The sequence below is a fragment of the Artibeus jamaicensis genome, unplaced genomic scaffold (assembly GCF_021234435.1).
Source record: "Artibeus jamaicensis isolate MK-2021 breed Jamaican fruit bat unplaced genomic scaffold, CSHL_Jam_final contig_944, whole genome shotgun sequence".
NCBI classification, from domain to species: Eukaryota; Metazoa; Chordata; class Mammalia; order Chiroptera; family Phyllostomidae; genus Artibeus; species Artibeus jamaicensis.
The window spans coordinates 4,383,140-4,409,657 of NW_026522020.1; the positions used below are offsets into that span (position 1 = coordinate 4,383,140).

The window sequence follows — 26,518 nt, forward strand, 5'->3', positions numbered from 1 at the left end:
TCAGAAAGAAAACCATATCGTCACTTCACTGTTTCAAACCTTTCTATGAGGCTTCAGGAAATAAAATTTCAACTCCTTGGCTTTTTCCCTGGTCTGTGCAGTGAGCCTCATCTTTCACATGGTCCACTCCCCCAGGGGCCCCGTCTGATCCCCGCCTTGCCGCTCCCCCACTCCAGCCCACGCAACCCCCGCCAAAGCGCTTATCACCAACCACACAGGATACTGATGGACGGGAGAATTTGCACAATTTGAAACAGATCCTTAAAAGTATTATACAGAAGTGTAGGAAATGAAAGAAGGAATAAAAACCATTAAGACGAGAACAGAAAAGGCCTTGCCACTCCCTTGCAGCCTCAGCCAAAGCATCCGGAATGTTGGTGGCTGTTTGTACGGCTGACCGCCCCGCCCCCTCCCCAGCAGCTCTGGGATCCGCCCGGTCCTCTGCATCCTGGGCACTGCGCTGGGCGCACTGCGGGGACGTGCACTGAGGCTGTCAGTTCGGGAGCCGCGCGGGACTCCAGAGACGCAAGCCCCGGCCCCGTACAGAGAGAAATGAATGGACGCAGCAAAGCAGCGCACAGCCCGGTGCCCGGAGGCGCAGGCTCAAAAAAACCCACTCAGAGGCCCCGCCCCCACCACCAATGGCCAGTCATCGGGGGTTGCGCAACTCGAACCCGCCCCCTACCTCGCCCTCTACCAATGAGCGAGGCCCAGCCCCGTCGGCGCGCGCCGTTGTTAGCGCAAGAAGCGCCAAATAAAGTTCTTCAGGGCTTTGAATATTTTTTTTTTTAAAGAGCCCGCTACCGTTCCCTCAGCCGCAGGGTAAAGAGTGGCCGAGTCTCCGCCCAACCACTTCCGGTCCCGCCGCCCCGAGCCGGTGCGGCTGTGAGGGGCCGCGTCTCGGTGTCGCCGGCCGGCGGGTCATGGTGTTGGGCGCCGGGCGCGCCTCGCCTGTTTCGGGGTGTCCAGGTGAGGAGCGCGCGGCCCTGCGGCGGGCGAGGGACGACCGCGGGCCTCCGCGCGGCTCCGCTCCCGCGGCGCCGATGCACCGGGCGGGCCGGAGGGCAGGAGGCGCCGGGGCCGCCTCAGGCCGCGCGGCTGCTCTTGGCCAGCCGAGCTGGGCGGCGTGTCTGGAAGGCCCGGGCTGGGGCGCTGGCCGAGCTGAGGGGCCGCCGCTCGAGCCCTGGCGGTGCCAGGCACACAGACGGCCTCTTTGGCCCGCGCCCGCCGCCGCGGGGGTGCTGCTGGCTGCATTGTCCAGGGGAAACGCAGCGCTGGGCCAAGGTCATCAGCCCGACGTGGCGGCGGAGGGAGCGGGACACTGACGCCGCAGTCCTCCGGAGACCGCTGTGGGAGTCAGTCCAGGCAGCTGCCCCACACTCGGGGGCGGCCGCGGCGGCTGGGAAGCTGTTACCGGGGGCGGAGGAGGGGACCAGGAGGACATCTTGGAGCAATCGGCCCAGCCGGACCTGATTCCAGACCCGGTTGGGCGGGTGTGTGGTCTTGGGCGTGGCTCTGCCCTCGCGGGGCTCAGTTTCCTCATCTAGTACCGGAGGGGCTGGGCCCGCCGCGTCCGCATTCCTCCCGCGCCGGCGTGGGGCTGGGTGCACTGCAGTGGCCCGGGAAGGCTTCTCGGAGGAACTGGGACCTGGATAGGAGTGTGTCCTTCCTGGGCCAGGTGGGGAATGAGGTGGTGGATGGAAGGAAGACCTGCCATGCCTGCGTATCACACAGGGCAGAAGCTTCCAGAAATGAGCTGGGTGTTGTTGGGGGACAAGGAACAGGCTGGCCGCCCAGTGCAGAGGATTTCTGGCCGGAGGAAGGCGGGTGTCGGCAGAGGGTGCCGGCGGGAGAGGTGTTGAGAGACCGTCACTTGCAGGCTGCTGTGGGTCTGGGGGACCTCCGCCCAGCCACATCTGCCATGCAGGTAAGGGGCGGGTTTACTGCTGGCGAGGGGAGGGTCGGGTTCCACAGGTGCGTCAGCCAACCGGCAGGACTCCGGGCCTGGCGGGAGGTTCCCGGGCCCTGGCTCTGCAGGAGGTGGTCGGGTGTGGGCTTTGTGGTGTTCAGACCGGGGCCGCGTTGGCTGGGGAAGCTGGCTGTCCCCTAGTGACCTGCACGCAATGCCACCTTTGCACTTAGGTCAGGGCTTTTCCAGCAGGAAGAAGTGTGAAGCAGGAGCTCCCCACCGCAAGCAGGCTGGCGCGGGGTCTCATTGCGGGGTCGGGCCGAGTAGCCCTTCGGGGTGATGACACGGGTGAACGGCAGCTCGGGTTCTCCTCTGGGCAGAGTCTGAAAGCAAGTCCCGCTGGAGGAGGAACTTCAGGGGCGGTGCCACTTGTGGAGCCTGGAGACAGAGCACTCACTCAGTGTGGGCCGTTTGTGCAAGTGCTGCCGCGGTCAGAGTGGGACATTCAGTAACGAAGGAAAAGAGGTTCTGAGTCAGCTGTGGCTGCTCGGGGAACCTCTGGGAAGTTTGGATGATTACTTGACTTCAGACCTTTTTGTCTGGAGTTAAGTTAGCATCGGTGGTTATGTGCCCAAATTATTTAGGTGGGTTTCATCCCTAAAGCTGTGCCTGGTCCCAGGGAAGATACAGGCGACGGGGAAGTGGGTGGGCCCTGTACACCTGATTTCTTAGACTGGCAGGGACAGACGTCTGCGCTGTGTTCTGTTACCTGCTCGTGCACCTTGCACACTCAGTGCCCAGCGTGTTCCCTCCTGGACCATGGACCTGAAGACCGCCAGGCATCAAGGTGGAACTGAGTATGTGCCCCTTGGGCCCCCAGGGAGGAGCTCAGTGGGGGCAACGGGGTCACAGAGGAGCTAAGTGATGTCCTCTGGGGCAGTGACACAGGAGAGTGTCGGGGTGCGAGCCCCTCTTTGTGTAGGTGAGCCTCGCCGGGACCCTCTGAGGGGCCCCCTCATTGGGTGTGGCCCGGCCTGTGCTTCTCTGTGGGCTCTTCAGTGTGACTTCCCCAGTGTGCTGCTTGCTGAACTCTGTGCACACTGTGCTTTTTATGTTTTTACACCGTGTTTCATTGCCAAGGTCAGCTAGAGGATAAAAGCTAGCCAACCCGTCGGTGGGACTGGGCGCTTGCCCCAGGTGTATGGCAGTGGACTTGGCTCAGTGGCGGCCTCTGCTTTGTGATCAGATCTGCCTATGGGTTCCCGAGAGGATCTTTCGGCGGGGGGCACTCTGCATTCCCACAGGTGCTCCTCGTTCTGTACCCATTCCCAGTCCCCCCTTGTGAGATTACTTCTCATATGGACCCAGGAGCCCCGTCCCTCAGCAAACCTGAGAGGCGGTGTGCTTGTTGGTGTGGTCTGTGCCCCCACGTGGGCCCACTGAATAGCTGGCGTGGTGGGTGGGAAGGAGACACTGGTGTGGGCGTGTTTTTGCCGCCTGTCGGCTGGGTCGGGGCATAACCGAAGGGCACCGCACTGCCCTCATCCGGTCGGTCCTGGTGCGGGTATGTGCCCCCAAGCCGTACCATGCTCCAGGAACAAGGGTTCCCACTGCCTGCAGGAGGGAAACCCTCGCTTCTCTGGTGACTGCTTCAAGCAGTCGAGCGTCCCCAGAGAAGCCAGTCCCTGGCCCTGGGGTCCGCGTCTATAAGAAGGACGCTGGTGGGGGGAGAAGCTCCTCCCAGATCCGAGGGGCTCACAGCTCGCGAGCCCTGCTGTGCAGCAGAACTGCCCCCGGCAGCGCTGCGACCAGGGGTTCCCCCCGGGGATTGAGGGTGCACGTGTGTGTGCATAGCAGGGTGTGTCCGCTGGGGCCGTAGGTGGCTCAGGAGACGCTCGCTCCGTGTTGTTCTCACAGTGCAGGTTGTGGACATGAAACCTTGTCACCTTTGGGGGCTGTGAGGATGGTGTGAGGGGGTGTGTGAGGACCTGGGAGGGGTCCCCTATGTATTCTGGCTTCCAAGCTCTTGGCCTCAGATGAAACGTTCTGTGCTTAGGTCAGGTTCTCCTCTGGAAGTTTTGGGTCATTTTGTTTTCAAAAGGATCAGAGCGGTATTGAAAAGAACTGATATTACTGCAACAGAAGAAATTCTGGAAATGCTGGGCCAGTGACCAATTTTGTCCTCTGTCACAGGGCGCCCAGAGCCGGCAGTGCCGGAGCAGGCGAGGGTGGGGGGCCCGCCCAGTGGGCTGTGGCCTGTGCCAGAAGCAGTGCAGGCCCTGGGGGACTGTCATGCTGTGCGTGGGGACGTTTCTGTAGCCCTGCCTCCCAGACTACCCGGGTGGCGCACGTGCTGGTCCTCGGTGCCCTTCCCGGCACCCTTCCCGGGCTTCCCTGGGAGGGCTGGAAGCAGCCAGGGAAGAGGCTCCAATTGGGACATTACTTGTAAGTTAGTTTTGGCGTCCATATTCCCTCAAAATGTAAATAAACAACATAAGTAGGTGTGAAGATGCTTGTTAAGGTTCAGGCCACACCTTTCGTAAAGGAAGGAGGAAGCAAAGCACCGCGCTGCCCACTCCTCACCGGAGGCTGACGCGCCCCTTAGTCTACGATGGGCCAGGCCTGGGGCCGCACGCATGTGCGTGGTCCCCGCAGTGGGGGTGGGGAGGGCAGTCTGGCCCAGATGGGGGGCGGGCACGGAACCTGTCATCGGAGGCCCCCCCTGGCCCCGGGCCTGGCGACCAGCGAGGCTAAGCCCATGGTGCTCCCTTTTTCAGGCCATACCTCGCACCGGGGATGCTGGACTTCCAGAGGGTGGCACAGAGGTGACCCAGGTTTCCTGCGACGGAACCCAGTTCCTGCACCTCGTGCTACAGGCACTGCCCCATGTCCCCTCGGCTGCCCCTCACGGCGCCCCGTCTGTCTTCCAGGGAAAGGCGGCCGTGATGCTGACGCTGGCGAGCAAGCTGAAGCGGGACGACGGTCTCAAAGGGTCCCGGGCGTCGGCCACCGCCCCCGACCCCACTCGGAGGGTGTCTGTGAGAGACAGGCTGCTCGTCAAAGGTGAGGCCGTCCGCCAGGGGGGCCACGGGGGCTCTCTTGGGGCCGGAAGCAGCCTGTGGCTGAGTAGAATGCCTGTTGGAACGAATTTTAGAGGGCTGTCGCTCACCGCGTGCAGTGGGGTGCGGGCCACAAGGAGCGGGCATCAGAGACTGCATCTCCCAACCTGGGGCTGCCAGTGTGTGTATGGGGTGGGGGGGGCGCCCGGGGCCTGTGGCTCTGCCCTCTGCTGTCACCTCTGGCTGGTGGCAGGGGGGTCTTCATTTTCTCCGGATGGCTCAGCACTGGGGGCGGGGTGGGGGGGCTGCCCGCGGGGGCAGTGGCAGGGCCCTGGAGCCGCGGTGCGGGCGTTCACCCCTCTGGCGGGGGCAGTGTGTGCCGCGTCGAACGTTTTACAGCAGCCGCACCTGTGTGGTCATGCTGGGCCTGGCGGCAGCACCGCCCTGGGTGGGCCCTTGGAGACCTGACTGTCTCTCCCGGGTGCTGGCCCAGGAGTTCCATTCACAGAGGAGACCGGAGCCGGTGCTGACGCGGGGTGTTATGTTCCAGGGAGCGGAGGGGCTCGGGGCCTGGGGAGTCAACCTGAGGAAGGTCCAGCCCTGCGGCAGGGAGGGGCGGTGGGGAGCTGGCGGCTCGCTGGTCCCGGGTTCTCGACCGCGTCCCGGTCACAGTTACACAGCTCCTGTGCCCTGAGCTCTTCGGGCCAGGCCCCTGTCCTGGGTGACTGTTGCTAAGCTGTGCTGGGTGGGCGGTCCATTTTGTAGCCGGCCTCACTCAGAGGGTTAGGACACTTGCCAGGAGGCCGCTTTAGGGCCACAGGGAGGGCCAGGCCCGGCACGCGGAGGCGGAGGAGCAGAGCAGGAGTGCGGGTGCAGGGGCTTGTGCGCGCCCCCAGCCCTGTCCGGGGTTCGCCAGGGGCTCCACGCAGCCCCAGGAGCCCACTGGGGGTCACCTAGCCGGACTCTGCCCCTGCTGGAGGGCCGGCAGCGTCAGGTGCTCTGGCCTCGTGAGACCACTCGAGGGGTTCAGGACCCCTGGTGTGGCCACTGGTCCCCATCCTCCCGCGCTCTGGTGGGCATCGGGGCTCGGGGAGACACAGGCCTGTGGGCCCACTTGCTCCATCTGCCTCAGGGGCGGCTGGGCCAGGCTGGCTGAGTGGGGAGTGGTCGGCGTGGGGGGGGAGCAAGGTGCCCGGCCTGTTTCTGGAGGGCGCCACGAGGCACAGGGGGGTGCTGGCGGCAGAAGCTCCCCACTTGGGAACTTTGAGAAAAGTGGGGTGTCCGAGTTCAGCAAGATGGCTCTGGTCAGGACTGCGGTCCCAGGCCGGCGTTGGCTAGCTCGAGGATGACCCTCGGGGGGGTCGGTAGGAAAGTGGGCAGCTGTGTCTGTGGAGTCAGCACGGGGGGCTGCGGTGCAGGGTCAGGTCCAGGTCGGGCAGTGGAGGGAGTGAGTCCGCAGCAGCCCCTGCGCCCCCACTTTGCCGGGCGGGCTCTGGGGGGTGGAGGGCCCGGCTGCCCGCCTGCCACACGTGCTCCCCAACACCTGCAGGGGTGCGCTCCAGCCGTGGGGTGGTTTGGGGGACCATCCATCAGGCAGTTCCTGGGCAAGGGGCGGAAGAGCCGGCTTGTTCCCCAGAGCTGCTGTCCCCATGCGGGCCCTGCCCAGGACTGCGGGGGCTTGATGTGCAGTGGCGGCAGGGTGCCTCTGTGCCCCAGCTCCTGACAGCCTCGCACTGTGGGGGTGGGGTGGGGCTGGGGCTGGAGCAGGGCTTCCACAGGAACTATGGGGGCGTGGTTCTGTGCACAGAGCCTCGCCTCAGTGCCTTGTGCAGCAGGCGCAGCCAGGGCCACACACGACAGAGTGTGTTTGAAAAGCTGGGGGGGCCTGGCCGGGAGGGGAGGAGGAGCATGGCTAACCAGGGGTTAAGGCGGCTGCCCCCCCCCCCCCATGACCTTTGCTTGCGGGAGGGTTGAATGTCAGCAAAGCAGCCCAGGAACCCGCGTGGACCCTCAGTGTGCCGACTCGGCCCGTGGGCCAGGGCAGTCTGTGGGAGACAGAGAGAGCTCGTGTCTGCCCCGTCTGCTCTGGCTGGAGTGCGGGGTATGAGGCCCGGGGCTCCATGCCCTGGGGACCAGGCTCTGCCGCAGGGCCACGCAGGTGTTGGGGTTTTGGCCTCATCGCACCCCCACCCCCCAGAGTGCAGAGGGGCCTGGAGCGCTCTGGGCCTTCACCCTGCAGGTGCTGCTGGAAGGCTCTCAGGCTGAGGGTGGGGACTGGGGCCAGGCTGTCCCTGTGGGGGGCCGGTGTCAGCCAGGGCTGGAGCTGGTGATTTTACCTGGAGGAACTGACTGATACTAACACCAGTCCCTTTGTTTCTACAGAGGTCGCAGAACTTGAAGCTAACTTACCTTGTAAGTATAGCACCCTGTCCGGCGTCAGCGCCATGAAATGATTGTATGGACACGCTTGTGTGTTTCATAACTTCGAGTACCAAAGAGTCTGTATTTCATGTGTGTTAGTGAAAAAATTTATTTATTTATTTTTAGACAGAGAGGAAGCGGGGGGGGGGGGGGGGGGGAAACATCACTGTGAGAGAGAAACATGGACTGGTTGCCTCATAGGTACCCAGCTGGGACCGACCCGCCATCCAGGCCTGTGCCCTGACCGGTCTTGTACCAGCAGCCTTTCGCTTTGCTGGGCGATGTTCAACTCACCGAGCCATGCGGGTCTGGGCAGGGTGCGGTTTAATTTTGGCAGGCGGGGTGACAGCATCCAAGGCCCTGGTTGGGCTGAGAGGAGTCCGTTAGCCTTGCGCACATCCCCAGCCTTCCTGCGGCCTGACCGCTCTGGGGGGGGCGGCGGTGCCCTCCTGCCCCCTCCACCCCACCCTCTTTGCAGGGGAAGGTCTGTGGACCCAGGTGGACAGTCCATTTTTCTTTGGTGACGATAGACCTTCTCGGTCTGGACAGTGGTTTGCATTGATCCTTGTGCACAAGAAGGACGGTGGGCTGCCCGCTGTCGCCTGTCCCCTCCTGCGACCCCTGACCCCTCCTGCTGAGATGTGACCCGCAGGCAGCCCTCAGTCAGGCTGTGGGCGGGGCTTCGGGCCCAGAGCCTTTGTTCAGGGCCATCAGAGCCTGAAAGCTCTGCCCTCTGAACGTTTGTGTGAGTGAGAGCCTTTTCTCACCGCAGTCTGTGAAAAAAATCATTCTGGGGCTGAGGATGTTTGTGATGTGGGTGAAAAACTTTACACGCGGGTCCCCTAGTCCAGGTGAAGCCTGCCGGGGGGACCGTCCGGTGTGGGGCGGGCGGGGGCCACTTCCACCTCCTCCTGAAGCTGGCAAGGCGGCCACCCCTGAGTAGGCGTGACGCCTGTTTCCGAGGTGAGTACACTTCGCTCTTTATTTTGAAGGTATTTTTATATGTGGTGTTTATGGATAGAATGGGTTGTGATATGAAATGTTCCTCATTGTGGGTCTCGGTCAAAAATGTCTCGAAAGTCGTTTGGTTCCTTGACCTCAAAGTGTCCTGCTAGTCGGAACCAGAAGGAAGTGCCTTGGCATTCACGGGAAGGTTCTCTCTCCACCCACTGAGGTGCCTACAGATGAGTTGCTTTGAGATATTCCAGGAAAACAAACCAACCAGTAACCTTGTATTCGGGTAGGCCAGGCAAGTCAGGATTGGCAAAACACGAAGCTGGCTTGGTTCACTATTCTCTTCTCCCTTTTCTTCTGTTATTTAAAAATGTGTGTTGGGACATTTCTGGGAGAAAAAGTAAAGCAGTTCTGTTCTCTCCTCTCGTGATACCCCCCCCCCCCACTTCAACACCACGCGTGCCTGCTCCTCAGGACCCCGGGAGCCTCCCCTTGCTCGCAGCTCCGTCCTCAGCTACGGGTCTCACAGGGTGGCTGGCTCAGCCCAAGGACTGTAGCTTTAGCTTTGTCTAAAAATCTGGGTCGAGAACAACAGAACTTTTTAATTGGCTTTCAAACCCATATCTAACTAAATATCTTAGGTTTAACGAAATATCTTAGCCCTGCGGCTAGAGTGGCAGATTGAAAAGACTGCGGGCTTCCTGCTGCCTTTCCCCCCGCACCCGCACCCCATTCACAGAGTGGCGGGGGGTCTAGGTTAGTTCACACGGAAGAGCCCGGCTTCGTTATCAGAGAGGAAACAGGCCGTCACATCCGTCTCTGCTGTCTGCTCAGTAATCTCTCTCAAACATTTATGGAGGCCAGTGGAGGAACCCGCCACAGTGGTGCTGCCCAGCCACTGCTCGGAGCGTGTGCGGGCCTCTGTGCCTGCGTGCTCACGGAGGCCTCTCTGTCTGCCAAGGACGAGAGCCCCTTCCGTGCGGTCCTGGGAGGAGGCGGTGCGCCGCTCCGCAGAGGACACACTCGGTTCTGCATTTCAACTGGGTTCCTGCGTCGGACTGAAACAAAAGCTGGACTTTTAACATTTAACTGATGGTGTTGGAGTTTTGACTTTTCTGACATTTAACATTTTGGTGTTGTTTTTAGTAGCTTTATTGTTCCTTGATTGTTTCTTTATTCTTGGTGAGCGAGTCCACGTAAGAGGGACTGACGTACATCAGTACCTTCCCTTCAAGCAGGCGAATGCTCAGAATTGAGACAAATGCTTGATGCCAACCTCATACATACATGCCTTTGTCACCTTCTCGTTACATACATTTCACTAAAAAGACGGCACTTTCCACCTGAAGACGGGAAAACGAAGCCCATTCAGACCGTCCCGCATGCAGGCCGGCTGTGCGCTTGGGTGGGTCCGGGACCCGTGGGCCGCTGTCTTCCGTGTTTCTGAAACAAGGGCCGTGACCGCGCAGTCTCTTGGACCCCCGGTTGCTCTCGTCTGCAGCGGTTTTCTGAAGGACTGGTCAAGACGGGACCACCCGCAACGCTGCATTGTTCTGAGTGCCGGGCCGGCCACGGCCATGGCCACGGCCACGGCCACGGCGTGGGGGAAGGAGGCGTGGTGGGAGAGAAGAGGCCTGGCCCAGCATGTCCTTCGGAACCGAACTTCTCTCAGAACCTGTGTGACTTGGGCTGGTCACCGAACCTCTGCACCTTGGTGTCACCTGTGATGATTGAGGACTTTGTTTTATTTACTTTTAATTTTTTTAATTGTTCAAGTACAGTTGTCTTCCTTTTCCCGCCACCACTTCCCCCGGCCCACCCATCCACCTTCCACTCTTAATCCTACCCCCTCTGGCTTTGTCCCTGGGTCCTTTATACCTGTTCCTTGACGACGATTGAGGACATCGGACCAGGTGGTCACTAAGGCCGTCTCCGTTTGAATCACCCTGTGGTCGATGGAAACCCACACTGTCGTGAAACCAGTCGGAGATTTCCGGGTGGACTCGTGAGACACCGTAGGTGCCTGAGCAGCTCCGCACAGCAGGCTCGTGTTCCTGGAGCAGAGACGATCTCCCTCTGCGTCCTGCCCAGGTTCTGCTGGTGTCGACCCTTCTCTTTCTCGTTTGTGCGAGGGAGGCAGGTGCAGGACGTGGCCCACTAGCCCGTCTGTGCCCCCGGCAAGGGCTCTCGTCCCGGGGGTCCGTGTGTGTGCCCAGACCTGCCAGGTGATGCTGTGGACACAGCCAGGGCCATCGGGCCACTAATGGAGCGGACTGGGAGTGCGGCCTGGGCCCCTCCTGGCTCCTCCCTGCATGGCACCTTCCTCCGTGGGTTCTAACCTCCCTGCGGTGGGCTTTCTTCCAAAGTCCAGCAGCACAGTTCTTGAGATTAACGGAGAGATCGCTACTGCTAGTGCCCATTCAGAGGAAAGCGAACGCCTCCACTTGGAGTTCGGTAGGAGGGGCTGCCCCAGGAGGTCGTGGGGCTGCCTCTTCAGCACAGCAGCCTGGCCGCCATCAGACAGGCAGGCAGGGGTCCGGCGGCACTCGGCCGAGCGAGCTGGGGGGCCTCGCCGTGGGCCCCGCCGGCCCTGCCGCCCCCTGACCCCGGTTTCCTCTGCAGGTACGTGCACGGTGCACTTTCCCGACCCGAACAAGCTCCACTGCTTCCAGCTGACCGTGGCCCCAGGTAACGTGCCCACTCACCTCCGTGGTCCGGGGGTTTTTATGCTGAGACCTGAGAGGCTGCCCTGTGACTTCAGCCGTGTGGAAGTTACGCAGTCATGACCTTCCCATCTGGAGACGAGATTCGGCTTTGTGGTGGAATAAAGCCCAGTGATGGGAATCTGCGTCCTTCACTCTAGTGACCTGGGACAGCCTGGCGACCCCGTGAGCAGGACAGGCTGCCGGCATGCCCTGGAGTCCCCCGGGCCCCACAGGGAGCAGCCGTGTGGCCGGGGTTGAGTGAGCTGCACAGCGGGGACGGAACAGGACTGTCTCCCAGGACAGCTGTGCGGATGGTGGGGATGGCGTGAGCGTACAGGCGGATGTTGGCAGGTCGCCGGCTGTCCGGGTTAGGACTGATAAGTGTCTCTGCTCCCTGGGCCCCAGCAGGACGCCACGCTGCTCCCGGCTGACCCGGGCGTGGGGAGGGAGGGCTCGCGTTCTTCTCCTCACTGTGCATTGCCAGGGTTGCAGGTCCCAACAGCACACACGCCGCGCTCACCTCGGGCAGCGAGCAGGGTGCCCTGGGCAGCAGGGAGCGCACAGAGGGAGCTCATGGGTGGGGGGAGTGTGGTGGGGGAAACGAGGGTGTCGTTTTCTTTGGGGGACGGAGTGGGGTTGGGAAACAGACTCCGGCGTCACTAGCTAACTGAGAACGCAGACTTCCAGTAGGTGACGCTGAGCCCACAAGTCGGCCCTGAGTTCGTCTACCTGGAGATAGAATGTTCTCGGTTTTCCTGTGGAAGATGTTTTATAGTAACAGGAACAATCCTGTTTTAAAAATGTGCTTAAGAAGTTTTAAAAGTTTACTGATCCATGCGGTGGCTCTGCACACCACCGTGGACTCGAGCAAACGCTCGGTCGGGGCCGTTCTGTTCCGGTGCCTGGGAGCCGTGGGTGTGAGCCAGACCAGGGTTACACCCGCCCGCTCTTGGAGGCGGGCTGTTTGGCACGCCCGACACCCGGGCTCGACCGGCCTCGGGACCTCCAGATGGAGTGGCAGAAATGGTCGCCACGCCCGGCCGCCGCTCTAAAACCCATTGCCTGTTCTGCTGACTTGACTGAGGGGCGCCGGGCACACTTGCTGTCCCAGGACGACCCGCGGGTACCGGTTCAGGGTGCTGCTGGCAGTCGCTGAGGTCGAGAGGCTGGCCGCCTGCTGACGGAGCGGTCTCCGAGGGGTGTGTGCGAGTGGGTGTGTGAGGTCAGAACGCGGGCCTCCCTTGGCCCTCCCGGCCCTCACAGCACTGCCAGCGATGCTGGGTGCTGCCCCTGCCTAAGCACCGGCATGGTGGCCCTTCTCAGCCACTCGGTGCCCTGTGCCAGGTCGTCGCTGTCATAGCATAGTGGCCTCTGCCCAAGCGTTTCTTTCTGGGCTGCGTGTCCCTGCATTGCGTGGATGCTGGGATTGCGTGCGTGACGCCGTCCGCTGTTCCTGGAAGCGGAGCGCGGGGCTGCTTGGTTGTGGCGCTCTCTGTGGGTCTGATGGAAAGGGACTTGGGTGTTGGCGCCGAGTGTCGCTGTAAGTGACAGCACTCACGTTGTGGACACATGCACATCAAGACATGGTGGTCACGTGTGTGCCGAGCCTCAGAGCTGCGGTGGCTGCCCCGGGGGTCAGAGGTGTAGGCCGCCCCCTGCCAGGCCTCAATACCTGCCTGATTGGGTTTCTCCAAACCTCTCTGGGCCCCGGCCCGGTAGCTCAGCAAGTGGATGCCATCCTGGTACGCCAGCGTCACATGTTCGGTCCCCAGTCAGGGCATGCACACGGTTCAGCAGGCGGCATGTCAGTGAGTGGGACCACCGGTCAGCGTTTCCGCCTCTCCCCCCGTCTTGCTCTTTCTCAAGTGAGTAACTTTTTAAAAGCACATTTTCTGGATTCCCACTCCTTTTAGTGTTGAAGCCAACCACAGACGCGTGCCTAGGCAGTCTCCACAATGTAGGGAGCAGATGGCGTCGCACCTGGGCGTGTGCAGCTAGCAGTCCTGGGGCCCACGCGTGACCGCGGAGGAGGGAGTGCAGGTGGCGTGTGAGGCCAGGCCCTGGGCTGCCGGCGGGGCTGAGGCAGGCAGCCCTGTGTTTGAGGCTCACAGCTCATCCCGGGTTCGACAGCACAGTCCTGTTCACGGTCAGCGGCATTTTCAGTTTTGCTGGTCTTTGGCATGTGCTTCATGCTTGGGCACGTGTCCTTCAGAGGGACGGAGGAACTGAAATCTGGGGACAGGAAATGAGTTGGTGGGAGTCTGTGAACGGGGCACAGACTGTCCCAGCCCTCAGACACCAGCCACACACATCAGGATCCAAGGCAGCACGTCACTCTGTCCTCTGGCCTCTCAGTGAGAGGAGCCTTCTGGACAAGCTGGGAAAGACCATGATGTCCTGGCTGGCAGGACGCCTGAGCCTCGGGCACTGTCCAGCGGGTCCATTTTGGACCAAGCACGGACCCGAGAGCACCTTGGGTAGTCTGTCCTCCCAGGGACACCCGTCGCCGGCACACATGGGTGTAAGCGTCCTGGGAGGCCAGGGCCTCGGGCTCCGGGGCACCAGAAGGGGGAGGGGCGTGTCCTCCCAGTGCAGCCCTGGGGTGGAAGCTGGCAGCCTGCCCTGCAGCCTTCACCCTTGTCCTCGAGCACCGTTACCCAAGGAGCAGGGCCTTCGCAGGCACAGTGACCAGGGACAGGGGCACATGGGCACTGGGTCACAGGTGCCCCGACGGAACCCTCTGCCCGCAGGCCCAGTCTGGGCGGGCCCTTCTCTGCACCCGCTGGGTGCGTGAGAGAGCCAGACCTGGGAGCAGGGAGGGCGAGGGCATGGGCGTCGGGTCCCTGTGGGGAAAGCCAGTGCCAGAGCCGCCCGTCTCGCTGCGGCCCACCCCTGATGGCTTTCCGAGTCGGACTGCAGGGTCCCGGGGCAGAGTCATGGTCAGTCAGCAGGCTGGACTGGGTCCAAAGCTGTGCAGCTCAGAAGAAGGAAAAAAGTTCTAGCTCAGAAGCAAATCATTTTCCTGAAAGATTTATTCCGTGAAATAGGGGAAAAATGAGAACAGCCTGCTCTACTTCCATTGAGTTGAGAGATGACAGAATCTCATCTGAGGTCACTGAGAACTTGACCAGGCCGGAGGGACACGTGAACTCAAGCCACGTTGGCCCAGAAGCATTTTCTCTGAAACTGGTGGGCCGTGGTGTCGAGCCCCAGCTGCGACCCTGAGACACGAAGAGCCAGCCAGAGGAAAGCCGAGGAGGTGTCTGGGGTGGAGAGGCCTGCACAGGCCGGGGGTGCAGGGGGAGGACAGAGCCGATGCTGCAGAAGCCAGCGCCCCCGCCACAGTTCAGAGGGCACCGCTCGGTGTCAGGAGCTCCGGTCATGCTGCTGAGCGTGGTGACCAGCAGCAGCTCCGAGACTGGTGCCGCAGCACTGTGGGGGGTGCACCCTGAGTACTCCGTTCCGGAGACGCCACTCGGCTGAGCCGCTCTCGTGCCCGGAGTTAAAGTATTTCCCCAAAATATCTTTTCCACAGACAGCGCTGTCGGTCACTGAGCACTGGGACTAGACTTGCAGGGGGTGGGGGTGGGGGTGGGGGGCACAGCAGCGGAAGCTGCAGGACGGCGGCGAGTAGCTGGAAAGCACCCCACCCCCACCCCCGCCGTCTGTCCGACGAAGTCCAGGTGAACGCGGGCGCTGAGGGCTGAGTGCAGCCCTAGGTCACTGGCAGGAAATGGAGAAATGGGGCATTTCTGTCCCCTGTTGGGAAGGATCTTTTCAAGGGAACACCCAGGACAGAAATGGCAGAGACGGACTTGAAGGTGAAGGCTGGCCGCACGTCCACTCCGCGTCAGCAGCCGAGGGAGCCTGAGTGTGGTGCTGCTCAGCCCTGATGGGCAGCCTTTGGGAAAGTCGAACCTTCGTTTTTTTCAAAGATGTTTTTATTCTTCAAGCAAGGGGGAGGGAGTAAGGGAGAGAAACACCACCGCGAGAGACACGGTCGGTCGTTGCCTCTCGCACGCAGGCCCGAAACCCGTGCAGGCGTGCCGATGGTCCTGGGGCGGGCCCTCGCGCCTCACGGGACGGCTCCCCGCCCACTGAGCCACGCCGGTCGGGGCTGAGCCTTCGTGTTTAGGATGTGTTAATCTTGTCGAATTGTGAGTTTAATTCCTGGGACACATTTCTGAGCTCGTGTCTGCAGCGTGAACCCCTGGGAACTGGGCTCCCCCGCCGACGGCCCCTGGAAGGGGCCGAGAGGCAGCAGCCCAGCCAAGGGCGCCTGTGCGGGCTGGGCCAGCCGCTCCGTCCCTGACCGTCTGCGTGCCCGTGGGGCTCCTCTGCGAGGACAAAGCTGTCCCCGGGCTGTGTGCCCGGGGCCCGGAGCAGCGCCCTGCACGGGGTCTGTCCTCAGTCAGCCTGTGTCGAATGGCCAGAGCCATGTGCCGGGCCCTGGGGCCGCAGCAGTCACCACTAGTCCCCTCCCTGTGGAGCTGCTGCTCTGGTGGGAGACCGGCCGCCGCAGATGGGTGGCCGCGTGGCCTAAATAAGGGGTTAGCTCCAGTGCCGTGTGGTGAGGGGACACGCCAGGTGCCCGATGCAGAGTGGGCGGGGCCCGGGCGAGGGCAGGCTGCTGAGGCTGCGGGGTCCCCGGAGACTGTGGGGGCGCAGACGCGCTGCTCGGGAGACGGGGTGCGCTCCTGGCAGAGACGGCCCGTGGTTCCCTCGGGAACTCCGAGTTCTCCGGGCCTGGCGCATCCCAGTGCAGTGTCTGCTTTTGTTTCCTTGTTTTTTGATTTAAAGGGCTTTTTCATTTTGTTTTGTGTTTTCTTCTAGATGAGGGTTACTACCAGGGTGGAAAATTCCAGTTTGAGACGGAAGTCCCTGATGCGTACAACATGGTGGTGAGTAGCCTGCGTCGGGGCCGAACGAGCTGGTGCCGAGCGGCAGAGTCAGTGGAGAGTCGCCGCCTGCGCCCCGCCTGGTCTGGGGGCGGGGGCGGGGGGCCCTGCTGCGAGGCCCTCCGTGTCGGTCCGTGAGGCCGCGGCACTGAAGGGAGGGCGCTGTATGTGGAGCTGGGGTCCGCTCACACCGAGTCACCAACTCCAAAGGCACATCAGTGTGTCCTCAGAATTTCAGGAAAAAGTAGAGTCTTGTAGTTTTCAACCCAAGTAACTTACACCCGTGGCTGCGTGGTAATCCTGCAGGGACCCTCCGGGTCATAATTACGCCAAGTGCTCTCCCATCCGTCTTTGGTTTTGGGAACTTCCTGACCAGTCAGAGAAGTGAGAGAAAATGGTCCTCAAACGTGGAAAGAGGACAGAAGCAGACAGTAGTGATCAGTGATAGGAAACTAATTTCCGGGAATTCGTCAGAGAGCAGGTGGCCAGTTCAGCTGCTGGAGAAACAGCTGTGGGCCGGCCTCCAAGTGGGCGGAGGTGTCTGGTCACTGCAGGGACCTCTGGGCTGGCGTGAGCCCCACGGGGCTCCCTGGGAGGGACCGCTGTCCCCTCCTCAGAGCTGAGTTGGGGCTTTAGTCTGCACCCCCTTGCCCCGCTTTGGCCTGCAGGCCTCACCAGCCATGCAGGCTGTGCCTGCTTTCTGTCGAATCCATTCCCATTTATTTGTTGAAAAGCAAATCAGAGCACATTGAAATGTTGAAATTCACTCTGGACCTAAGTCTGTAGTCCCTGGACACCTGCGCTCGCATGGTCGGGCAAGTCAGAGTCCTTGGTGTCCAGAGGCGAACTCACGGTGAAGGCGCCAAGAAAGTGTGTTGCTTCAGCCAGTGAGTGGGGGGGGGACACTCTGGGTCGGCATCAGGACACAGATTTGATTACAGAGATTTTTTCAAACCCCTTGACCCCCGAGACTAACCTCATAAATGCAAACTAACGCCAAGAGACGGACTGGGAACATGCCCCCGTGACTGGGACTGGCGCTCGACGTCTGTGAGGTGGTGTGCCAAGGAGGCCGGCTGCGGGTCTAGGCCAGGAAGGCCCTCCCCTTGCTGTGGGGGACGGCCCTAGTGGCGCCACATCTCGGCTGGGCGCTGGCCAGCGGCTCCTCTGTTGGGCCCCATCCTGGAGACGTGCCACTGACTCGGGCCATCCGTCCGTCCGTGGGGGCATGGGAGGCTCATGGAATGTGCGGCAGCAGGGAGCCAGCTTCTGAAATGCTGCTGCTTACGCTGTGAAACACGAGGGAGCCCAGAGCCGCCTGAAAGGGTGACAGAAACAAGTGTGAAAGACTCAGGGCGCGTGTTCCTGCCCATACTGTGCACATGAGGGTGACAGAGGTTATTTCCGGGCGGAGTCACTTTCTACCCATATATATACCTTTCTTGTTGTCTTGAATGAGTAGGGGTTGCTTTTACAAGAACCTTGAAAGGACCCCTTGCCCCCCATGCTCCCCATAAACGGCGCAGACCCGCCGTGCTGCCCAGCACCCTGTCCATTCTCCCCGTAAGTGTGTGTGGCCCAGACTTGCACCTGCGGATGCCAGCGGCTACTGATGGCATCTTCAGGAGCACGAGCAGAAGGGGCAGCCCCCTGGGGGGGAGCCAGTTGTGGCCACGGTTCAGCAGTCAACGCAGGGGCAGCTCTGGGCCCCGGGCCCGGTGGGGGGTGGCAGCGGGGGCAGAGCTGCAGGTGCCTCCTCACGGCCTGGCCCAGCAGCCCGTGCCAGCTGCAGCCACGTAGGCCCAGGGCTCGTCGAGGGCTGTGTCAGGGCGCGGCAGGCTTTACAGCCAGGCTAGGCCCTGTGGGTGCAGGGTGACAACATAGTCCTGTGTGGGTGACAGGAGCCTGTGTCTGAGGTGGGACGCTGAGGAAGCAGGGGAACAGGGGCTGGCTGGGGCCCCTGTTGGAGCCGAGAGCTAGGACATGGTCTGGACCTCTCTCTTGCTCTCTCTCTGCATTGCAGCCTCCCAAAGTGAAATGCTTGACCAGGATCTGGCACCCCAACATCACAGAGACGGGAGAGATATGTCTGAGGTGAGCGCCTCCTCCTCACTGTCCTCCCCGAGTGTGAGCGCCGTGTGTGAGTCCAGCTGCGTGGGGTGGGGCAGGGCGGGAGACCAGCCTGCGGCTTTGAGCTGCAGTGGGCACCTGGCCGTGCCTCCTGCGCCCTCTGCTGGCCAAGGCCACGCAGGGTCCGTGCTGCTGCCACCTGCCCTGGGTGATCGCCCTCGGGCCCCTTACCCTCTCCCTGTCCTGTTTCAGTGGGGCCGAGTTCCTTCCCTGTGGCTGATTTCAGCTACGCAGGGAAATGTCACTAGTGAAATCCGGGAGAAAGCCTCCTGCCAGTTCTGCTCCGGCACCCCTCACCTCCACGGCGAGGGTGGCGGCCCCTTCCTCCCTGGCAGGCGCACTGGTGCCCTTTCCCGCCGTGCCGCGGTGCACGCCGCCTCCCCCGCGGCGTCTGCAGTCGAAAGCACACTCACAGCGCCCGTCACAGGGAAACTCCCTTAGAAGCGTCTGCTCTGAGTGTTGAGACTTTGCAGGTGTGCCGTCCGCCACTCCAGGCGACCAGGGGTGTGTGGCCCAGCCTGTCCCCCTCCTCCCATAGAGTCAAGTCCAGAGCAGAATCCCCCTGTCACTTTCTCCATCTTCCCAAGAAATCGGATGTTAGGGAGGCGTGACAAGGGTGGACCAGACGCTGCCCTGCTTCAGAGGCCGTAAGGGGAAGTCATCCATAGGTTAGGGTTAGAGACACAAACACAAAAGGCAAAGCGGGAGCAGCCGGATCACAGTATTCGTGAGGGTCCCCGCGCATCAGTGTGAAGAGGGAGGCACCACCTTGGGGCCGTGGGCGGCAGCGGCAGACAGGCAGTGGGGGGGCGGGCAGCCGGGCGATGGTGTGTAGAGTTCAGCAAAGCCCAGCTCCTTCTCCAGAAGGAGACCTGTCATAAATGCTTCGCAGTCCGGAGTGGCTGTCCGGCGGGAGGGTGCGCTGCACGTCTGCAGTGGGTGGAGGAGGCGCAGAGGCACCCCTCAGGGCACGCCCGTGACCGCTCCCCACAGGGGCCCCCACTCCCACCCACGGTGAGCACCGTCCGGAGTCGCGGGTCAGTCTGCCTCCATCCTCAGTGTCCCCTCCGGGCCTTTCTGTAAAGACAGCCGTCACAGTGGGCGCCAGGTGCTCTCATGGGAGCCGTGCTGCAGGTCCAGGTGACAGGGACGTGGGAGCTGCCCTTGGGGAGGTCGGGGTGTGTAAGTGCAGGATTGAGGGGACACTGAGCAGGAAGCCCCTGGTGCCCTTCGTCCCCACTGTTGTCGCTGTCACCTCCTCACTGTCAGGTTGACACGTGTCCTGCAGTGCTTCCAGCATGCCATGCCCTGTGCAGACCCTCCCATCCGGGAGGACTGGCTACTGTGCCCATGACCGAGGTCCCGGTAGGTCAGGCTGGGGCATGGGCCAAGCCTCAGAGGGCAGGCGGCCTGCGGTGGCAGGACAGGAGACCTCGAGGCTGCGGAGCCGCCCAGTCCCGTGCAGACCCCTTGGCTCCCTGCTGACTGCCCTGCTCTCTGTGTGTCCCCTCCAGTTTGCTGCGAGAACATTCGATCGATGGCACCGGCTGGGCCCCCACGAGGACGTTGAAGGTAGGCCGCGCTGCCAGGGACCACAGCCCTGGAGCCCCCTCCCTCAGGACCCAGCCACCGGGAGAGCAGCGGTGTCCTGTGTCCTGTCCCTCCCCGCCCTGCCAGCCACTGCCCCCTGGGGCTGCTCCGCCCAGCACCAGCCAGTGGAGGGCGTCAGGTCACCTGCTCTGCCCTGGCCCTGGCCCTGGCCCAGCTGGCTGCGAATGCTTGACCATTTCTTTTCTTTCTGCCCACCCCCAACCCTGGCCTTTTATAGCCGTCCCTTAAAGGGGAGGGGAGTTTTGGAAGTGGGGGGAGAGGGATGGAGAGGAGGGCTAGGCGTGACCTCTCGTGTGTCGTTTCTGAATATTCTGGACAGCAGGCAGCCATGCCTGGTGTGGAGAGGGGCTGGCCCAGGGGCCGCAGGGCCCGGGAGCTGCAGGGACTGAGTAAATGGCCCCACCGGCTTCTCCAGTGCAGGCATGAGCTGCCCTCGGGCACACGTCACCGAGCCCCCCACACAAGGCTTCTCGGCAGTGGTGTCCAGGGAACACCCAGGGTTTCTCTCTGAGGCCTGGTCCCTGCACTAGAAGCAGTCACACTCTGGCTTGCATGAGCGCAGCAGTGAGCAGTCACCTGACCGCCACCATTTCTGACCGGGGAGCCGGTTCCAGACGGTCATCACCTGCATCCTGCCTCATGTTGAGGCGCCGCCACCCAGCAGCGTGCTCACCCTGGCAGGGTTCAGGGAGTGTGTTCCCAGCCTGCACTCTGCCGGCCCCGGCTCAGCACAGGAGCGTGGTTGTCTGGGCCAGGCCATCTCCCCTGCTGACCGTCCTCCTCCTCCCCTGAGGCCAGAGGTCCTGGCACATCCCCGGGAAAGGGTCTGAGTGTCCAGCCAGTGTGTTGGTGATGCTCTGAGAACTGGCTGACACAGCGCCAGCTTCCCCTCCCCTCCCAGAGCACTGGTGGCCCCCTGGCCACGGCCGAGTGTGGGCTGCAGAAGCGGCCCCAGCCTGCGCCTGCGCCATGTGCCCCGGAAGTGAGCACAGTGTGCGAGCCGTGTTGGCGCTGCCCCTTGGGCCCCAGGGGTGGGCCTGAGCCAGCGGGCAGGCCTGGGCCCTGTGCTCTCAAGTGACCCCCATAGCAACCTGACTGCGGGCTCGTCTCTCGGAGGCCGTCCTCGCTCTGCCGCCCCTGTCCTCAGGAGAGGCCGCACACATGTGGCAGCACGGCCGAGACGGGGACGTGTGTGGGGGGGGGGGCGCTGCGGCCCCAGGCCTGGTGCACACCGGGTGGGGTGCAGAGGGACTGGAGATGGGCAGCCACGCTGGGACAAGCATGGGTCCCCAGGAGAGCGGCCCGGGGGGCACAGGACACTTGGGCTCAGGAGGGCGAGGAAGGGCCCGACTGGCCCCCATCGGTCAGTCCAGAGGGCAGGCGGCCTTGAATGTCTCTTCGGTGACCGTTTCTGACCTTCGAATTTTGAGAAAATGTTGGTCGCCCTGGAGTTTTTGGAGCAACTGAGAGCGAGAGGCCCAGGGTGACACCCACAGTCACCAAGAGCGCCCTGTGCCCAAAAGACAGAGTGTGTGCTGGAGGCACCTTGGTGCTTCTGGATGCTGCGCGGTGGTGACGGCGAGCGGTGGTGACAGCAAGCGGCGGTGGCAGGTCGGCCCGTCCTGTGCAGGTGCTGCCCCGGCTCTGTCACTGCCAGGTCGGCCCGCAGCTCGCGCCCACCAGCAGGCCCAGTGTGTCCCCCTCCACCTTTCCGAGGGCCTGGCTGTCACGAGAGGCACTGTGTCAGCGGCTGTCTTGGGGAAGCAGCCCGCTGACGGTGGGCTTGGACAGGGTCCTGTCCGAGTTTCCCATCGTAGGTGTGAGACTGAGTGCCCAGGAGTCTGACGCTTGGTTTTTCTTTCTCCCTTGTTCCAGGATGTTGTTTGGGGATTGAACTCCTTGTTTACTGTAAGTGTTCTGACCAAAACTCCGGGCTCCCCTTGCCCCCTGCTGGCTGGGGCTAGACCTCTCCCCCCCTTAGGGGAAACGGGGATTAGAGACTGCACCCTGCCACCCCTTTCCTGTGCACCATTTGGGGCCAAGGGGTCACTGAGGCAGCTGGGGTGGGGAACCACTCCAGGCCCCTCCGAAAGCCAGGTGTGTGGTGACAGCCTGCGCCCAGGTGGCGGCCCCTCCACCTGCTCTCAGAGCTGCCAGAGCGCTCTCACGGGTGTGGCGCAGACTGCCTGGTCGTCAGGCCCTTTTCCACAGGCCAGAGAGCACAAGGCCACGCTCTCATAGTCGTCCGCCACCACAGCGGAACTTTCCAGAATCCCATCATGTCCTGGCCCCAACCCTGGTCTAGGTAGAACGGGGCTAGTGCCCCTGAGGGCGGGGCAGCCCAGCCTGGGGCCCTGCCCATGAGCGTGGTGGTCCTTGTGAACGCTTGTCAGAGTTAAAGGTCAGAGCAGGACCCGCAGACTGAGAAAGCGAAGCCGAGAGTCACAGGGGAAGGAGGAGGGTTGGCTGTTCGGGAGAGGGAGTGACGGGACTGTGACTCGGAAGGCATGTGGTAAGTGGCTTTGCATCTTCCAGTCTCCGGCAGCGTGAGGGATGCATGTGGCTGCATCTGTTTTCACCAAACCGCACACAGCCACACGTGAGCACGACCCCAAGAGCCAGCCTTCATTTCAGCCAGGCGCCAGCTTTCATTGCGGAAAGCGTGCAGCTCAGCGCCATGCATGGGGGAGCCCCACTTGACCGTGGGGCTTTGTCCTGCGGCTCGCCGTGCGGGGCCCGGCTGCCGGGTTCCTGGGCCCAGACGCAGCACGGCAGGAGCAGGGTTCGTTCCCTTACTCACGTGGGCCTCCTCTCTGCAGGACCTCCTGAACTTTGACGACCCCCTGAATATCGAGGCTGCAGAGCATCACTTGCGGGACAAGGTGAGCCCGAGGTGGGAGGCCCCGGCTGGTGCGTTGGCAGAGACCACTGTGGGTCGGATGTGTGCGGAATTGCAGGTGGGGTGCCGGGGCTGGAGCTCCCAGCGGGTCGGGATGCCGCGTAGTGGCAGGTGGGAGTGGTGCGCCTGACGGGGGACTCCGGTGGCGCTCGGCATGCTGCCCCTTCGCCTTGCTGGCAGCGTCGCGATGCGCAAGGGACGCTGACGGTGTGGCGCCCGCCCAGCCTCCTGATGCCCTGCCCTCGAGGTCGCCTGGCACCGCCTTCGTTCTGGGCCCTCAGAGCGGGTCGTGCTCGCTGCTCCCAGGCACCACTTCCTTTTCTTGACCTTGCACTCACACGCACACGCACACGCATGCACACACGCACACGCACACACACACACACCCGTGCGTGGGGCATCGCCCACTCACTGGCAGAACTGTTCTGTGTCCCGTCAGCCCCTCTTCCCACTTGCTCAGCCACCCTGCTGGTGGCGGGCTCTCAGGGTTCCTGGCTACAAACAGCCTTGCGGTCGGTGTGCTCTGCACACTCCCAGCCCCGGCTCTCACTGGCGTGCCCCAGCCGGTGTCCTGCACATGTGACAGGCACAGCAGGGGACAGGAGTCATGCAGTGGGACAGGGGGCTCAGGTGCTCCTGGTCAGGAGGAGGTGGCCGTGGGCAGCCCTGGCTTCTGGATGGGCGTTCGTGGTGGGAGACGGCTCTGGGTCCCGGCAGTGCCGCCCACCCCTGTGCCACCGGGGCTGGGTGGCCACCTGGCAAAGCCTTGGCTCACCCCCCACTGACAAGCCCTTGTTAGTTGCTCCCAGACGGGGGTCTTTCCTGGAGGCTCCATTTATGTTGTGACCCTGCTTGTCCTTGCTGCTGACAAGGATCCCACTCAGCGTGTGGTTGTCCCAATGGCCCAGACCTTGTCGGCAAAAGAGCGAGAGCTGCAGGAGCCCCTCACAGAGCCACGGGGGGCATGCAGACCCTCTGCTGTTTCGTTTTTCTCGGAAGGTTGCTTCCTGTTTTTTGTATGAAATGAGGGGCAGACTAGCAATGAGTAATTTTGTCCCCGGTAAGATGGCCCTCACATCAGCCAGAGAGCGGCGAGTGCCCCCCGTGACCTCTCAGACGCCCAGACCGCCCGTGCCCTCATGCCCTGCCTGTGGTTGGGAGCTCGCCGCTCACTGTGTCTTACCGTCCGGTACCGGCCCGGTGTGGCTGGCGGCTCTAAGTTCCAGCGGGGTGCTCGGGCTGGGGAGGCCAGGGCAGACAGCCGCTGTCCCGTGGAGCGAACGTCCCGGCGGGCAGAGGCAGAGCAGGGGATGAGCCAGCAGCAGGGGAGGGGGGCCGGCAGCAGTAGTGGGGGGGTGCAGCCGCTCTACTCGGGGGAAGCCTCTGAGGGGGTGTGACTGGAGACCTGACGGAACTGACCGCAGCCGGTGCGGAGTCCCTGGGAGGGGGCATTCGGGAGGGCGGCAGCTGCAGCGGCAGTGACCCTGTGGGACCCCCCAGGTGGTTGGCTGTCCTGACAACTCCAGGAGGGTCTCTCCTGCTGTGCTGCTGAGAGACTCATCAGAAAGGGGTGGAGCCCAGGACTGGGACCCCCAAGGCCTGGCTGCAAGGCTGGTGTCTCTCCGCAGGGCAGAGGGGCGGGAGGCAGCAGCGGCCTGAGCGTGCGGGGCCATCGGAGGCTTCCTCTCAGGGCTTTGTCCTGGGTGAAAGGGTGAGAGCAAAGGGCAGTGAGGCCACGCGGGGCACCGCTGGTCCCGGGGCAGCACGGGGTGCGAGTGTGCCCGGGGCCTTCGCTTGGTGTCCAGTGAGCTTTGTCTGGGACGCCTTGGGAGCCCACAGCCCCACTGGCGCCCAGGCGCTGTGGCGGCGGCCCCATTGGAGTCCTGTCTGATGGGAGCTGGTCTGCGCTTCCGCACAGCCCGGCCCTGCGGTGGGTCTCCAAGTGCAGCCCTGTCTGCCTGCGCGGGCATCCTGACCGTGACTGCATCTGTGGGCTGCGTGCTCCCTTCTGCAAAACAAGGGGCCTTAAGATCCCTTCTGCTCCGAGCTGCTGTTTGGGACAGCCTCCCTCCAGCACCCCCGGCACTGTCACAGGCGCCCCGAGGGGCCCCAACCCTGTGGGTCTCTAGCTGTCCTGCCACCTCTACTGCTGGAGGTTGGTGGCTGGACTCTCAGTGGGTCCATGGCTCTGGTGGCTCAGACTTGTCCCTGAAGTGTCACACCCCCACTCACTGGCTCCTGTCTGCCCCCACAGGAGGACTTCCGGAATAAAGTGGAAGACTACATCAAGCGGTACGCCAGATGATAGGGGGGCCCGTGGGCACGGACTGTGCGAGAGGGTCCCCCTGGCTCCCGGGCTCCCCAGTCCTTGCGCTCCCTCAGCCCTGCCGGCTCTGCGGGTCCTGCAGTGTGTCCTGCCCCCGGAGGAGCCGCTTCATGACTGCCCCCTGTGGACGGAGAGCTCCACCTGCAAACAGCAAGGAAATGCGTCTGCTCACCCTCACCTGTTTACTTCTGCAAGCCTGTACCTGCACCGGTTGGGGCGAGGCTCGAGATGTCGCAGTGAACTCGGAATCCAAGGAGAGCTTGCTTCTTCCCTGTCCCCAAGTCACCTCCCTGCACAGCGACTAACCACATGCCAGTGTAGTTGGCAGGTGGGCAGTCAGCCCCTGCAAATTGTGATTGGTTGCACAGTCCCTTAGTCCCACCCCAGAATGGTGGCTGGCCTCCGTGTCTGCAGCGTCCCAGAATGCAGTCATTCACTGTAGATCTCTTACTGAAACGCGTGCTTTATTTAATGTAAGTATATTTTGGAACAGATTTGTAATTTGTACAATTTAATGCTTTAATTATTTTTTTCTATTCTCCTTTAGTTTGCATTTTCATTGTGTAGAGCAGACAGAAAGATGTGGGTCAGCAACTGTTGACAAGAAATACAAAGAAACTGAAAGACATACTATCCCTCTGTCCAAGTGCAGCAAGAACTTGGCTTTGAAAAACCAGCTGTCACTTTCAGGTCCAGACAGGGCCCGGCTCTGAGTGCCCCAGAAGCTAGGTCTGGGGGCTTGGAGCCCGAGGGGCAGGACCCGGCCCTCAGTCCTGGGGACAGGGTGCACCCTGGAAGAGCTGCTGTCTGACACCACGGAGACTGCCCGCCGTGGCCCTTGTCTGCTGTGGCTCCGGGCCCGTGTGGGGCCGGATGCTGTGCACAGAGACCTGGACCCCTGGTGCAAATAAACATTCGAATGGTTTGGCCTGCTGCCTGCCAGGTACCCTTCTGCCTGACCTCCGCCTGGCGTCCAGCTCCCCGATCTGCCAGGCTGGTGTCCACTCCTGGTTTATACAGTACAGTCTCTGATTGTGATGTCATTGTCCTGGAGGTCAGTGGGGGGGACAAAGGCTGTGCTTCCCATTTGGATTTAAAATCAGGAATTGTGTCACTAGACTTGGGGGTGGCCCCTGAGCAGCAGTCCCCATCCCTGCCCCCAGGTCAGGCAGAGGCCACATAGCTCACGCGGTTGTCACTGGAGCTTCCCCACTACCCGCTCCCCCTGCCTGAGTCCAGCACCTCTCACAGGTGCCACACAGCTGGAAGACAGGCCACCTCTGGGCCAGACCGAGAGCTGTACCTGTTCTTTGGGGCCTCGGAGTGTTTGATGATGGAAGTTGCTTTATCAGGGATCACGTTATTGGGAACACTGCGTTCCCACAGACCTGCACCCGCCCCTCCCGTCCAGGGAGACCTCGTCCTGCCGAGCAGCACACCCGGCTCGGCCCACTGCCAACCGGCAGCGACTCTGGGCCAACCTGGAGGCCTTGTACCTTTGGGGGGTATCCTCCCCACTCAGGACAGAGTAGGTCCTTGTGCCTGTCCATGTGCCCACCAGCCTGGCCAGTTGATTTCGGGCCTGCCAGGGTGGGGCCGCTGGGCA

The 26,518-nt window shown here is 62.5% G+C and overlaps 1 protein-coding gene across 2 annotated transcripts; it reads left to right on the forward strand.

The window, feature by feature from the left end:
- The first annotated feature begins 830 nt into the window (after positions 1–830).
- Positions 831–25,458, forward strand: UBE2F (ubiquitin conjugating enzyme E2 F (putative)). Of its 2 annotated transcripts, XM_037161411.2 has the most exons (10): positions 832–969; positions 4,840–4,972; positions 7,351–7,380; positions 10,966–11,031; positions 15,882–15,949; positions 17,970–18,040; positions 19,591–19,648; positions 21,563–21,595; positions 22,507–22,569; positions 24,841–25,458. In XM_037161411.2, exons 2-10 carry the CDS (start codon positions 4,855–4,857, stop codon positions 24,889–24,891), a joined length of 558 nt encoding a protein of 185 aa, XP_037017306.1. In that variant the 5' UTR covers positions 832–969; positions 4,840–4,854; the 3' UTR covers positions 24,892–25,458. The 2 variants fall into 2 exon arrangements, with proteins under 2 accessions (XP_037017307.1, XP_037017306.1); XM_037161412.2 differs by lacking the exon at positions 10,966–11,031 and having other exon boundaries at positions 831–969.
- The last annotated feature ends 1,060 nt before the right edge of the window (positions 25,459–26,518 follow it).